Genomic DNA, 15,915 nt, shown 5'->3' with positions numbered 1-15,915 from the left:
TTTGCTGACCACGGGATCACTGTGAAGGCTGCAGCCTAAATTTATACTTTGGATAAGTTGTATTGTGCCCTTCATGACAAATGCCACAACATTAATGCTGATGATATCAAACTTCATGACAATGCTCACCTCATCTTGCTGCTCCTGTTCGTGAGAAAATAGTCAAATTTGGGTGGGAGGTACTCCAGCAATCACGGTACGGTCCAGACATTGCACCATCGGACTTTCATCTATTTGTTCACATGAAGAAACTGCCGACTGGCCAATGCTTTGCGGCAGATGCAGAAGTGAAATCTGCAGTCTGCAAATGGCTATACTCCAGCCAAACAGACTTCTACGAACAAGGCGTATTGAAACGGGTACTCTGATAGGAGAAGTGTGTTGAGAACATTGATAGCTCTATAGAAAAGTAGGTAAAAGATGTAAGCTCATTTGTGATTTCTTTTTGTTTTTTTACCTATTAAACTTTTCGGTAATAAAATTATTGTGCATTACTTTCCACTCTTCCCTTGTACTATACTCTTAAGAAAGCCTTGAAAACCAGCAACTGCCACAGTTTTCTTGTTGGCATCACCCACACTTTCTCTCAAAGATACAAACTACTTCCAAAATATGAAAATGTGCTACAATAAATAAAATGTCCACAAAATGTCATACTTACCATGAGATACAGTCACAACTCGTGAAATCTGTCATCCATGGCCTCTGGCCTGTTGTGCATGCATGGCAATCCTGGGTCCATGACAAATCATGAAAACCCACTGATTTGCCCCAACACACGAATGGACGTGGCCTGTGGGCAGAGCAGAGTGCTAGATCTGACAGTAGGATCTGTTAGTCGGAAACGATGGACCTGAGATTGGAAGGCCAGCTCCATCAGAGATACCTGCAGAGCTGACCCATGGTTCTGGCTCGTTACAGAAATCCACTCATGTAAGGCCAGCTTACAACAGTCTCTGAATGATTAAACAAACTCCTGGACAAGAAATCTACATAAATTCTGGTACATTTTCTGACTTGTAATTTGTACTATACTGTCTGCAGCGCATTTCCCTGTATTGGTGGACATAGGTCTTGCTGCTTTCAAACTCACCACAAATTTACTTAAAATGGCTTCCAATAAGCTTCTTATGTAAATTTACAATAATTAGAATTGAATTTAGCTATTGTTATGTTGCTGGAGTTTTGTAAATTGCAATTAAAGATTTATGTTTCCGATTAACTTAATAGTTAAGTGAAATTCGTTTTGGAAAGGACTTTTAGATTTAATGTTAATTTCTATTGAGCACCACTGGCTAGTTTGCCAAAATACTGTTTTCAGTTCCTGTAAGCATGTTTTAAATAATGATCTTAATTACTCCAGAATTAAATGAGTACAAATGATTGACCTATTTTGTCATTACCTGTAGGGATACTTCTCTTATTTATATATTTTTCTCATCTATTGTCTACCTTATGAGATGGTCAGTAATTAGATATGTGCTTACAAGTGAACAGTGACAACGAAATATGATATTACTGGTGTTTGTAATTAGCATGGTTTTTAGGTAAACTAATTATACTAAATAGCCAAGACTGTAATAGATATTAAATTGAGGTTGGCTAAGTCCTGAGTTAAGAGTCAAGATTTTGGGTACTGTGTATATCATGTAAATGATATTGAAGGTATCTGAAAAAAATAATAATTTTGGGAGGGAAGAAACATAATGGGTGTCGAAGGATGCTGCTTGCCTTGTTACAGTGGCATCAGGTTACAAATATCCTTTGTAAGAAGGAAATGTCTCTATATGAAACCTAAATACTACCTAACAGCAATAACATACTTTATTAACAAAAGCATAATCCATTTCTGTAGAAATTACATTTACTAGACATACTGTTTTGTATCTTTTGATTAATGGATTAACACTTTAATCATTAGGAAAAAGGATTTTTCTTTCTTTGTCAGTTTATAGTATTAATAGACAAATACAATTTGTATAATAAGAGTAGCAGTGGTCCTTGTGCAGTGCTGGTGACATGTTTTCCATGTTGTAAGATGTTCCCTTGTGTAAACTGATTACCACACTTATGTTTTTTTCTGATAGCACATTTTATTTCTAGTAGGAACAAACTCTGTGTTGTTCTTGTGTTGTATTACACATTTGCTTTGTACTGGAAACCTATGAAATCAGTAGCTACAAGTAAAAGCCATCAACATTTAAAGGTTTTTGGAATGTGAAGAGTCAGAGCCAATCCTTCCTATGGGCCTCGTAGTAAATTGTGACTCGTTTAAAACCATCACACTGACAGAATAAATTGGTATCCACTATGTAATGGCTTCTTCAATGGTGCTAGTAATGTTAGCTGCCTAACTACTAACTCAGGAAACCAGTGCTCAAAGAAAATTATGAGGATAAGTCAATTATTATGCACAAATTAGTTATAAAATTTTATTGTAATCAAATAGGAAACTTAACAAGAACATCATTTTTTGATGTAGTCTCCTTGCGTTTCAACACACTTGGTCCATCATTGTACAAGCTTCCCAATGCTCTCATAAAAGAAGGTTCTCGGATGAGCTGCGAGCCAGGAATGTACTGCTTCTTTCACTGCTTCGTGTGAAGCAAATCGACAGCCCCGTAAAGCCTGTTTGAGTGGACCAAACAAGGAATAGTCAGAAGGGGCAAGATTGGGACTATATGGAGGATGATCCAGTACTTCAAATTAGAGTTTCTGGAGCGTATCCGTTTCAGCAGTGTGGGCAGCTGTATGTGGATGGGCATTGTCGTCTAACAACACAACACCTTTTGACAGCATTCCTCGGTGTTTGCTTTGAATTGCAGGGTTTAGCCTGGCAGTAAGCATCTCACATAATGTACACTGTTTATTGTTGTGTCCTTTCCCCATAGTGTTTCAGTACTGGACCTTGTGCGTCCTAAAAAACTGTAAGCATCAGTTTTCCTGTGGACGGTTGGATCTTGAACTTTTTCTGGCATGGCAAATTTGAATGTTTCCATTCCATATTCTGCCATTTACTCTCCGGCTTGTAATGATGGATCCATGTTTTGTCACCAGTAATGATCCTGTCTAAGAAGTCCCCTTCATTACTATAGTGATCCAAATATTTTTTGCACATGTCCAAGCGTGTTTGTTTATGCAGCTGTGTGAGTGGTTTCGGGACCCATCTTGCACAAACTTTATGAAACCCAAGTCTGTTGTGGGTGATTCTATAGGCAGAACCATGACTAATTTGTAGGCGATGTTCCACTTCATCAATAGTAAATCGTCTTTCTAAGAGAATTATTACACGTGAACGCGCAGTGTTTTCTTCAGTTGTGGTGGTAAATGGTCGTCCGGCTCCTTCATCATGCATAACACTTCTGCGACCATTTCAGAATTTTTCAATCGATTCATAGACACTCTGTTGTGGCAAAACACGTTCTCTAGATGGTGTGCATTCTTCTATGTGATCCACAGCCATGCAACAGATGCAACACCGTACAATGTCGGAGCCATTGAGGCAGCAACTTTGAATGACGGTGTGTGCAACTCGAAGCCTTATCGCAGCAATTCAACATTTCCTATGGTGCAGTGGATAATATTTTTCATGAAACATAGAAATTTCATAAAGTTAGTGCTGACTGCCTAAGAACCTGACAGACAGCCACAAAAGCCAGAAAATGATGATAAGTGTGGAACACTTGATACATTACACTGCAGAAATGCATGACTTTCTGACAGGGATGTCACTGGTGATGAGTTGTGAGCATATCACTACATGCCCTAAACAAAGTAGGCCCTACGGAATGGAAACATGTCGGTTTCCCAGTACAAACAAAACTCAAGGTGACTCAGTTTGCTAGGAAAGTGCTTATGACAGTGTTCTGGGATACACGTGGTGTATTACTGGTGAACTTTGCTGACCACGGGATCACTGTGAAGGCTGCAGCCTAAATTTATACTTTGGATAAGTTGTATTGTGCCCTTCATGACAAATGCCACAACATTAATGCTGATGATATCAAACTTCATGACAATGCTCACCTCATCTTGCTGCTCCTGTTCGTGAGAAAATAGTCAAATTTGGGTGGGAGGTACTCCAGCAATCACGGTACGGTCCAGACATTGCACCATCGGACTTTCATCTATTTGTTCACATGAAGAAACTGCCGACTGGCCAATGCTTTGCGGCAGATGCAGAAGTGAAATCTGCAGTCTGCAAATGGCTATACTCCAGCCAAACAGACTTCTACGAACAAGGCGTATTGAAACGGGTACTCTGATAGGAGAAGTGTGTTGAGAACATTGATAGCTCTATAGAAAAGTAGGTAAAAGATGTAAGCTCATTTGTGATTTCTTTTTGTTTTTTTACCTATTAAACTTTTCGGTAATAAAATTATTGTGCATTACTTTCCACTCTTCCCTTGTACTATACTCTTAAGAAAGCCTTGAAAACCAGCAACTGCCACAGTTTTCTTGTTGGCATCACCCACACTTTCTCTCAAAGATACAAACTACTTCCAAAATATGAAAATGTGCTACAATAAATAAAATGTCCACAAAATGTCATACTTACCATGAGATACAGTCACAACTCGTGAAATCTGTCATCCATGGCCTCTGGCCTGTTGTGCATGCATGGCAATCCTGGGTCCATGACAAATCATGAAAACCCACTGATTTGCCCCAACACACGAATGGACGTGGCCTGTGGGCAGAGCAGAGTGCTAGATCTGACAGTAGGATCTGTTAGTCGGAAACGATGGACCTGAGATTGGAAGGCCAGCTCCATCAGAGATACCTGCAGAGCTGACCCATGGTTCTGGCTCGTTACAGAAATCCACTCATGTAAGGCCAGCTTACAACAGTCTCTGAATGATTAAACAAACTCCTGGACAAGAAATCTACATAAATTCTGGTACATTTTCTGACTTGTAATTTGTACTATACTGTCTGCAGCGCATTTCCCTGTATTGGTGGACATAGGTCTTGCTGCTTTCAAACTCACCACAAATTTACTTAAAATGGCTTCCAATAAGCTTCTTATGTAAATTTACAATAATTAGAATTGAATTTAGCTATTGTTATGTTGCTGGAGTTTTGTAAATTGCAATTAAAGATTTATGTTTCCGATTAACTTAATAGTTAAGTGAAATTCGTTTTGGAAAGGACTTTTAGATTTAATGTTAATTTCTATTGAGCACCACTGGCTAGTTTGCCAAAATACTGTTTTCAGTTCCTGTAAGCATGTTTTAAATAATGATCTTAATTACTCCAGAATTAAATGAGTACAAATGATTGACCTATTTTGTCATTACCTGTAGGGATACTTCTCTTATTTATATATTTTTCTCATCTATTGTCTACCTTATGAGATGGTCAGTAATTAGATATGTGCTTACAAGTGAACAGTGACAACGAAATATGATATTACTGGTGTTTGTAATTAGCATGGTTTTTAGGTAAACTAATTATACTAAATAGCCAAGACTGTAATAGATATTAAATTGAGGTTGGCTAAGTCCTGAGTTAAGAGTCAAGATTTTGGGTACTGTGTATATCATGTAAATGATATTGAAGGTATCTGAAAAAAATAATAATTTTGGGAGGGAAGAAACATAATGGGTGTCGAAGGATGCTGCTTGCCTTGTTACAGTGGCATCAGGTTACAAATATCCTTTGTAAGAAGGAAATGTCTCTATATGAAACCTAAATACTACCTAACAGCAATAACATACTTTATTAACAAAAGCATAATCCATTTCTGTAGAAATTACATTTACTAGACATACTGTTTTGTATCTTTTGATTAATGGATTAACACTTTAATCATTAGGAAAAAGGATTTTTCTTTCTTTGTCAGTTTATAGTATTAATAGACAAATACAATTTGTATAATAAGAGTAGCAGTGGTCCTTGTGCAGTGCTGGTGACATGTTTTCCATGTTGTAAGATGTTCCCTTGTGTAAACTGATTACCACACTTATGTTTTTTTCTGATAGCACATTTTATTTCTAGTAGGAACAAACTCTGTGTTGTTCTTGTGTTGTATTACACATTTGCTTTGTACTGGAAACCTATGAAATCAGTAGCTACAAGTAAAAGCCATCAACATTTAAAGGTTTTTGGAATGTGAAGAGTCAGAGCCAATCCTTCCTATGGGCCTCGTAGTAAATTGTGACTCGTTTAAAACCATCACACTGACAGAATAAATTGGTATCCACTATGTAATGGCTTCTTCAATGGTGCTAGTAATGTTAGCTGCCTAACTACTAACTCAGGAAACCAGTGCTCAAAGAAAATTATGAGGATAAGTCAATTATTATGCACAAATTAGTTATAAAATTTTATTGTAATCAAATAGGAAACTTAACAAGAACATCATTTTTTGATGTAGTCTCCTTGCGTTTCAACACACTTGGTCCATCATTGTACAAGCTTCCCAATGCTCTCATAAAAGAAGGTTCTCGGATGAGCTGCGAGCCAGGAATGTACTGCTTCTTTCACTGCTTCGTGTGAAGCAAATCGACAGCCCCGTAAAGCCTGTTTGAGTGGACCAAACAAGGAATAGTCAGAAGGGGCAAGATTGGGACTATATGGAGGATGATCCAGTACTTCAAATTAGAGTTTCTGGAGCGTATCCGTTTCAGCAGTGTGGGCAGCTGTATGTGGATGGGCATTGTCGTCTAACAACACAACACCTTTTGACAGCATTCCTCGGTGTTTGCTTTGAATTGCAGGGTTTAGCCTGGCAGTAAGCATCTCACATAATGTACACTGTTTATTGTTGTGTCCTTTCCCCATAGTGTTTCAGTACTGGACCTTGTGCGTCCTAAAAAACTGTAAGCATCAGTTTTCCTGTGGACGGTTGGATCTTGAACTTTTTCTGGCATGGCAAATTTGAATGTTTCCATTCCATATTCTGCCATTTACTCTCCGGCTTGTAATGATGGATCCATGTTTTGTCACCAGTAATGATCCTGTCTAAGAAGTCCCCTTCATTACTATAGTGATCCAAATATTTTTTGCACATGTCCAAGCGTGTTTGTTTATGCAGCTGTGTGAGTGGTTTCGGGACCCATCTTGCACAAACTTTATGAAACCCAAGTCTGTTGTGGGTGATTCTATAGGCAGAACCATGACTAATTTGTAGGCGATGTTCCACTTCATCAATAGTAAATCGTCTTTCTAAGAGAATTATTACACGTGAACGCGCAGTGTTTTCTTCAGTTGTGGTGGTAAATGGTCGTCCGGCTCCTTCATCATGCATAACACTTCTGCGACCATTTCAGAATTTTTCAATCGATTCATAGACACTCTGTTGTGGCAAAACACGTTCCCGGTCTGTACCGAAAGTCTTCAATGAATTTCAGCCCCACCACAAAAAAACGGATCATTGGAAGTTGCTGTTCTTTGGTGCAAATAGTCAGCGGAGCAGCTATTATTAACAGCACGGCAGCGATAACAAAACTAACCTGGCAGCTTGAAAACTGCAAACATATAACAACAAATAAACAAAGCATGTGTCATCAATGTAAAATGACAGTACTATGAAAATAAACAAAAATATAACTAGCTTGTGGATAATAATTGACTTACCATTTATAATGGCTGCAATAAAGAATAAAGAAAACTGGTGATAATCTCATACCCATCATCATTTTTCAGTGGCCCTCATTGGAAGATTTATCATGTATATTACTGCCATTGAAGTAACAGGTTAAAATTTTGTTTCGGGTTGAAGATTAATGGTAACGTATCTTAAAAACTTTTTTGAGAAATTAATATTTTAGTTTTGCTTACAGATGTACTGTGGAGATGGAGAATACAATGCACTAGCAGCCATCTGGTTTCAAACTCCAGAAGCAAGTGTACGTTCATTTTTTCATGATCCACCAGGTGAGATAATGTCCCAGAACTAGTGATATGTAGTTGCACAATGAATTTCTACACTGCTATTCATTATCAACAGTTCATAGTATGTTATGAGGCTTGCATTTTTCTAAAACAGATACATAACTGTTTCGGTTGGATTTATAAAAAAAAAATTATAAAATGAGCACAAGTATTTAAATATAAAAGATCAAAATTCAATAATATTGCAACACTGATAGTATAAAACAACTACTAAACAAGAATACTCATACTGCTGTGAAACAAATACTAACAGAGAGATAGAGGGGCTGGCCAGTACTTACCTCAGCTCAGTACAGCCGATAAATACACAAAACAGAACAGAAAATTTACATTCCTAGCTTTCGAAACTTTGTTCATTCATCAGGGAGGAGAGAGGGGGAAAAAGAAAGAAGAGAAAGTGGATTCAGTTACTCACAACCCAGGTTATGAAGCAACAGAGAAAGGTAAACAGGGAGGGTAGTAAGGATGAAGGCATGGTCGTCAGAGGGAAGCCAAAGATATTCTACTGTAGGTACTGTGCCAGCTTCAAACCAAACAGGATGCATACAGACGTAAAGAGGTATACAGTATAAAGATAAACACAACTATTTAGGAAGAATAGCATGAATGGCGAAAGAGGAGAGGGAAAATGGAGAAGACTGAAGAGTAAATGGGAGAGAGGTTGGTTAACGTAGGTTCAGTCCAGGGGGATGGCGAGATGAAGGGATGTGTTGGAGTACAAGTTCCCATCTCCGCAGTTCAGAGGGATTGGTGTTGGGTGGAAGAAGCCAAATAGCACATACGGTGTAGCAGGTTCCTAGGTCCCTAGAATTATTCTGGAGCTCATGCTCTGCTACTGGGTATTGGACATCTCCTAGGCGGACAGTTCATCTGTGCCTGTTCATGCGCTCAGCCAGTTTAGTTGTCGTCATACCGATGTAAAAGGCTGTGAGTGCAGGCATGTCAGCTGATAAATGACATGTGTAGTTTCACACATGGCCCTGCCTTGAATTGCATGTGTTTTACCAGTAGCAGGGCTGGAGTAGGTGGTTGTGGGGGGGGGGGGGGGGGATGCATGGAGCAGGTTTTGCACTGGGGCCGGTTACAGGGGTAGGAACCGCTGGGTAGAGAAGGTGGTTTGGGAGTATTGAAGTGTTTGACAAAGATGTTACGGAGGTTGGAGGGAGGGGGGGGGGGGGGGGGGGACGAAAGGCAACTCTGGTGGTGTGGGGAGAATATTGTTAAGGGATGATGTCATTGCAGGGCTTGACTTGATATAGTCCTATCGCTGGCGGAGTAATTTCTTGATGTGTTAGAGGACAGGATACTATTGGGTGACAAGGGGGATGCTTCTGTGTGATCTGGGTCTAGGACAGGGAGGAATGTATTGCTTGGGAGATCTGTTTGTGGACAAGGTCTGCAGGATAGTTGCAGGAGAAGAAAGCACTGGTCAGGTGCCATCCTTGTTCCCATGGCTGTTCCCTTGATTTGTTTGTAGGTCTGGCCTTCAAAAGTGAAGTAATTATGGGTGAGGATGAAGTTTGTGAGTGTGATAAGGAACGAGGTTTTTGGAAGATCTTCGGGTGGGTGTTGGGAGAGGTAGGGTTCAAGGACAGAGAGACCATGGGTATGTGGGATGTTTGTGTAGAGGGACATAGCATCTGTGGTGACAAGAAAGGTTTCAGGTGGGAGGCGGGGTGGGAATGTATTTGAGGCATTCTAGGCAGTGGTTTGTGTCTTTGATGTAGGATAGGAGTCTGTGGGTGATAGGTTAGAGGTGTTGGTCTACCAGAGCTGATGACATATGTTCTGTTGGTGCTTTGAAGCCTGCTACAGGCCAGGATGGTTCTCTTTGTGGATTTTGGGTAATGGGTAGAAGGTAGGGGTACGTGGCTCAGGTGGAGTGAATAGGTCTATGGAAGCCGTTGTGAGGCCTTGTGAGGAACCTTGGATTTTTAGGATTTTCTGCAGCTCAGTCTGGATGGAGGAAATGGGATCCTGGGTAACAGCTTTGTAGGTTGAGGTGTCTGAGAGTTGACGCAGTCCTTCTGCCACATACTCCACACAGTCATTACCACAGTTGTGGAGCCTTGTCCATCGGGAGGATGACATTAGAGTGGTCTGTTTTCAGCTCCTTAATGGCATGGGATTCAGCTGGGTGATGTTGGGAGTTGTTGGGATGTTCTTCAAGTAGGACCGGGAGGCAACACTGGATGTGAGGAATTCCTGAAATGTCTGCAAGGGATTGTTTTGGGGGAGGGGAGGAGGATCCCTTTGAGAAGTTCAACACTGGGTTTAATATTTGGGGGCTGTGTTTGGGTGGTGAAGTGATATTTCCAGTTGAGGTTCCGGGTGAATGGGAGGAGATCTTTACCCAGGGCAGTGTGGTTGAATATAGGTGTGGGGCTAAAGGTTAAGCCTTTTGATAGAACAGATATCTCTGGAGGAGTGAGGGATCTGGATGAGAGGTTTAGAACTGAATTGGGACATGATATGTGGCATTTGACTGTGGTTATGCCCCCTGCGGGTTTGGGGCATTCCTGCCTGTCGTAAGAGGCGACTAAAAGGAGTCTCAAACTTTTCGGCCTTATATGATGGTCCCCTGTTGGGTTTGATCTCCATCTCTCAAAATTTTCCAAAGAGCGAGCCGATTGGGGAAGGGCGCCTTATTTGGTGCATTGTGTCCATCTTGCGATCAGACCTTTTGCCAGCTTATACACCGTTGAACTGCAGTCCTGTCCGCTCTCCATCTCTTGGGCATGACTCTTTTTCTCAGATAACACCTTGCACTGTGCAGTGCGTCTTTCTGCACCGACGGCGACCATGGACCACATGTTACCTAACATCCAGCACGGTAGCCAGTCCGTTGTGGTAGGGCCGCCATGTACCCTGTTGGTTGTAGCCCCCTGACAACACAGGGATCGCTCTACTGATGCCTGCGCCGTTAACTCCCCACATATGCCAAGGAGTAGATGCCTATCATCCTGGGGTATCGGGACTCCCGGCAACGGCCATCCTGCCAGGTGGCTCTTGCCGTGGCTGGGTGGCGCCCGTGGGGAGGGCCCTTGGTCGGAGTAGGTGGCATCAGGGCGGATGACTCGCAATGAAGCGTGGTACATCGTCTCTTGCTGGTGGCCAACCGCCAGCAGTCTCTAAGCGTTCTTGGGCTCAGTTTAATGCTCAGAAGTATGATCCGAAAACGTTACCCTCCCTGGCCACACCGTGGGAGGAACGTAAGTCTCAGGATGGCAGTAGCAGTTATGTGCCCCGCTTCTTAGTTTGTACGAGGGTTGATGGGGAGTCTTTTCTCTCCACAAAGTCTCAGCTCTTCGTCAAGCATTTAGAGGACAAGTTTGGGGAGGTGGAGGGCTTGTCAAAAATGCGCTCTGGGTCAGTCCTGATACAAACGGCATCCTCTGCCCAGTCACGACGGTTACTCGCTTGTGACAAGTTGGGGGATGTTGCCGTTACGATCACACCCCATAAGAGTTTAAATATGGTCCAGGGAGTTATTTACCATAGGGATCTTCTTTTGCAGTCTGATGAAGAGCTGCGCGCCAATTTAGAGCGCCGAGGTGTACATTTCGTCCGGCGCGTTCATCGGGGTCCGAAGGAAAATCAGATTGCTACCGGTGCCTTCATCTTGGCCTTTGAAGGGGATACATTACTGGAAAAGGTCAAGGTGATGGTCTACCGATGTGACGTTAAGTCCTATATCCCTCCCCCGATGCGGTGCTTTAAGTGCTGGAAGTTCGGCCATATGTCTTCTCGCTGGACTTCGAGCCTCACATGTCGAGATTGCGGACGCCCACCACATCCCAATACTCAATGTGCCCCGCCTCCCATCTGTGTCAACTGCGGGGAGCACCATTCACCTTGCTCGCCAGACTGCCGAATTTTCCAGAAAGAGCATAAAATCATGGAATACAAAACCTTGTACCGACTAACCTATACTGAGGCCAAGAGGAAATACGACAGACTCCATCCTGTGAGAATGACATCTTCCTACGCTGCTGCTACAGCACCTGTGCTAGCCCCGTCTGTTTCTCCAATTTTGGCCGGATCGACGAGTAGTAAAACTCCTCCTGCCCCTTCGCCAGTGGGGGGCTCTACCCACCGGGATGCTCCTGCGCCACCTACCTCAGGAGCAACACCATCCCACCCATCGGGGACGTCCGTCCCCACTTCTAAGCCGGAGAAGTGTCCAACTTCTTCGGCTTCTCACGCTCGCAAGGGGTCCCTTGGGTCTCTCCCTTCCCAGGTTTCCGCCAACGAGAAGCCTGACGACCAACAATGGCGTAAGTGCCCGCAATCAGCTGGTCGTAGGGCTTCACGATCCTCCTCCGTCCTGGAGACTGAATTGGTGAAGCCCTCCCAGCCGGTGCGACCCAAGGAACGGCGTGAGAAACCCAAGAAGAGCTCTCAGCTCTGCGTCTGAGGATGCGGTGGAGATTCTGACGTCCGCTGAGGACCTCGACCTCGCCGGTCCATCAGACGCCATAGAAAGCACTATCACAGGTGCTAAATCGGAGGCAGCAGGTGACCCAGCGGCGTAATCTCCCTTCCCAGTCCCGTGAAGCCTTTCTCAGCCATGGACAACACCATTCTCCAGTGGAACTGCAGCGATTTCTTCCACCATCTAGCTGAGCTCCGCCAACTTATCAGCCTTCACCCTTTCCTCTGCATTGCTCTGCAGGAAACTTGGTTTCCAGCAATGCGAACCCCCGCCCTCCGTGGCTATCGGGGTTATTATAAGAACCGGGCAGCTTATGAAAGGGTGTCTGGTGGCGTCTGCATCTATGTCCTGAACTCTCTTCACAGCGAGTCTGTACCTCTCCACACAGCTTTAGAGGCTTTCGCTGTTCGGGTGTGGACGCCACAGGCTGTTACCGTCTGCAGTCTTTACCTTCCACCGGATGGTGATGTCGCGCAGCATGTCCTGGCTGCTCTGATAGCTCAATTGCCTCCACCTTTCCTGTTACTGGGTGACTTTAACGCCCATAACCATTTGTGGGGTGGGTCAGTGGCAACAGGTTGAGGCGCCATCGTTGAGCATTTATTGGTGCAGCTCGATCTCTCGATCTTAAATGATGGTGCCTTCACACACTTCAGTGTGGCGCATGGCACATACTCCGCCATTGACCTTTCCATCTGTAGCCCTAGCCTCTTACCGTCTGTCCAATGGCGAGTGCATGACGACCTGTGTGGTAGTGACCACGTTCCGATCTTTCTGTCACTGCCACAGCGTCAGTCTTCTGGGCGCCCTAGCAGATGGGCTATGAATCAGGCTGACTGGGACTTGTTCTCCTCCACTGCCGCTATTGAGCCTCTCTCTAACGATGCCATTGATGCAGTGGTTCAATCGGTCACCATCGGCATCGTTACTGCCGCCGAATCTGCCATTACCCGTTCTTCTGGGTCCCTTCGGCGGCGGACTGTGCCTTGGTGGTCGCCTGAGATCGCTGAAGCAATTAAAGCTCGCCAGTGGGCGCTCCAGCGTCACAAGCGACATCCCTCAATCGACCACCTTATCGCCTTCAAACGGCTACGTGCGCGAGCCCGCTGCATTATCCACCAACGCAAGCAGGAGTGCTGGGAGCGGTATGTGTCCACCATTGGCCTCCATGTCACTCCATCGCAGGTCTGGGCCAAGATTCGCCTCCTCTATGGCTATCGGACCCCTGTCAGTGTCCCTGCGCTCTCACTGAATGGAGCAGCTTGTACTGACTCCGACGTCATTGCAAACCGCTTGGCAGAGCACTTTGCTATGAATTCCGCTTCTGCCAACTACCCCTTGGGCTTCCGCTTCATTAAGGAGCAGATAGAACGTCGGAGTCTTTCTTTTCGCTCTCACCATTCTGAATTGTACAATGTTCCATTCAGTGAGTGGGAATTTCGAAGTGCCCTAGCCGCTTGTCCTGATACCGCTCCTGGGCCAGATAGCATCCACTCTCAGATGCTGAAACACCTTTCAGTGGACTGCCAGCGACGCCTCCTCGATCTTTACAACCGCATTTGGGTCGAGGGTGAGTTTCCGTCGCAATGGCGGGAAAGTCTTGTTGTCCCCATTCTGAAACCAGGGAAAAACCCTTTGGAGGTGGACAGCTACCGTCCCATTAGCCTTACCAATGTTCTTTGCAAGTTGCTTGAACGGATGGTGAGCCGGCACTTGAATTGGGTACTGGAGTCTCGAGGCCTTCTGGCTCCGTCTCAGGGTGGGTTCCGTAAAGGCCGCTCCGCCGCCGACAATCTGGTGAGCCTGGAGTCGGCCATCCGTACTGCCTTTGCCCTCCCATCAGCATCTGGTTGCTGTCTTTTTCGACATGCGGAAGGCGTCATCACATCCTTTCTACGCTTCATGGATGGGGTCTTCGGGGCCCTCTGTCAATCTATATCCGCAATTTTCTGTCATATCGTACCTTCCGCGTGCACGTCGCGGCTTCATATACTTCCTCCCAAGTCCAGGAGAACGGTGTGCCACAGGGTTCTGTTCTCAGTGTGTGTCTGTTTTTAATAGCTATTAACGGGCTCGCTGCGGCCGTGGGAAATACTGTCTCCGCTTCCCTGTATGCTGACGACTTCTGCCTTTACTACAGCTCTATTGGCATTGCAGCTGCTGAACGTCAGCTACAGGGCGCAATCCGCAAGGCGCAGTCTTGGGCTGTAGCGCATGGTTTTCAGTTTTCCTCAGCCAAGACCTGCGTTATGCATTTCTGCCGGCGTCACACTGTTCACCCGGAGCCGCGGCTCTATCTTGACGGCGAGCTTCTTAAAGTGGTGGAGTCACATAGGTTTTTGGGGATGGTTTTTGATGCCTAGTTGACTTGGCTGCCTCATATTCGGCAGCTTACACAGTCGTGTTGGCAGTATCTAAATGCTATGCGATGCCTGAGCCACACCAGGTGGGGTGCCGACCGATCTACTCTCCTACGGTTTTACCAGGCGTTAATCCAGTCACGTCTGGACTACGGGAGTCTGACGACTTCTGCCTTTCTACGCTTATGGCTCAGCATCCCCATCTGCGTTGCGGGTGCTGGACCCAATCCTCCACAGCAGGATACGCCTTGCCACTGGTGCCTTCCGAACCAGGTGGTGTGTGGCATGGAACTCAAGTTAACAACCTCGAATAAATCAACAAATTACTCCGCCAGGGCTATGACTTTTTCAAGCCAAGCCCTGAAATGAGATCATCCTTTGACAATATTCTCCCCACACCACCCAGAGTTTCCTTTCGTCGCCCCCCCACCCCCCCCCCCCCCCCCCAACCTCTGTAGCATCCTTGTCAAACCCTACAATATTCCCAGACCACCTTCTCTACCCAGTGGTTCCTACCCCTGTAACCGAACCCGGTGCAAAACCTGCCCCATGCATCCCCCCCACAACCACCTACTCCAGCCCCACTACTGGGAAAACATACACAATTCAAGGCAGGGCCACATGTGAAACAACACATGTCATTTATCAGCTGACATGCCTGCACTGCACAGCCTTTTACATCGGTATGACGACAACTAAACTGGCTGAGCGCATGAACAGGCACAGACGAACTGTCCGCCGAGGATATGTCCAATACCCAGTAGCAGAGTATGAGCTCCAGTATAATTCTAGGGACCTAGGACCCTGCTACACCGTATGTGTCATTTGGCTTCTCCCACCCAACAACCTTCCCTCGGAACTGCGGAGATGGGAACTTGCACTTCAACACATCCCTTCATCCCGCCATCCCCCTGGACTGAACCTACGTTAACCAACCTCTCTCCCATTTACTCTTCAGTCTTCTCCATTTTCCCTCTCCTCTTTCGCCATTCATGCTATTCTTCCTAAATAGTTGTGTTTATCTTTATACTGTATACCTCTTTACTTCTGTATGCATCCTGTTTGGTTTGAAGCTGGCACAGTCCTACAGTAGAATATCTTTGGCTTCCCTCTAACGACCATGCCTCCATCCTTACTACCCTCCCTGTTTACCTTTCTCTGTTGCTTCATAACCTGGGTTGTGAGTAACTGAATCCACTTTCTCTTCTTTCTTTTTCCCCC

General features: G+C 44.7%; 1 protein-coding gene across 4 annotated transcripts in view; it reads left to right on the top strand.

Moving 5' to 3' along the window:
- The window catches only part of LOC126334514 (H(+)/Cl(-) exchange transporter 7), a 239,179-nt gene that overhangs the window by 174,133 nt on the left and 49,131 nt on the right, over window positions 1-15,915 (top strand). For 2 of the 4 annotated variants that reach the window (XM_049996862.1, XM_049996861.1), the window contains exon 10: window positions 7,788-7,881. The exons of the other annotated variants lie outside the window; for them this stretch is intronic. In XM_049996862.1, the coding sequence (XP_049852819.1) occupies window positions 7,788-7,881 (94 nt within the window). The remainder of the gene's footprint in view (window positions 1-7,787; window positions 7,882-15,915) is intronic. 4 annotated transcript variants of the gene reach the window in all.

This window comes from Schistocerca gregaria, chromosome 2 (genome assembly GCF_023897955.1).
Source record: "Schistocerca gregaria isolate iqSchGreg1 chromosome 2, iqSchGreg1.2, whole genome shotgun sequence".
Lineage (NCBI taxonomy): Eukaryota > Metazoa > Arthropoda > Insecta > Orthoptera > Acrididae > Schistocerca > Schistocerca gregaria.
This window is presented reverse-complemented; position numbering and strand designations above follow the sequence as displayed.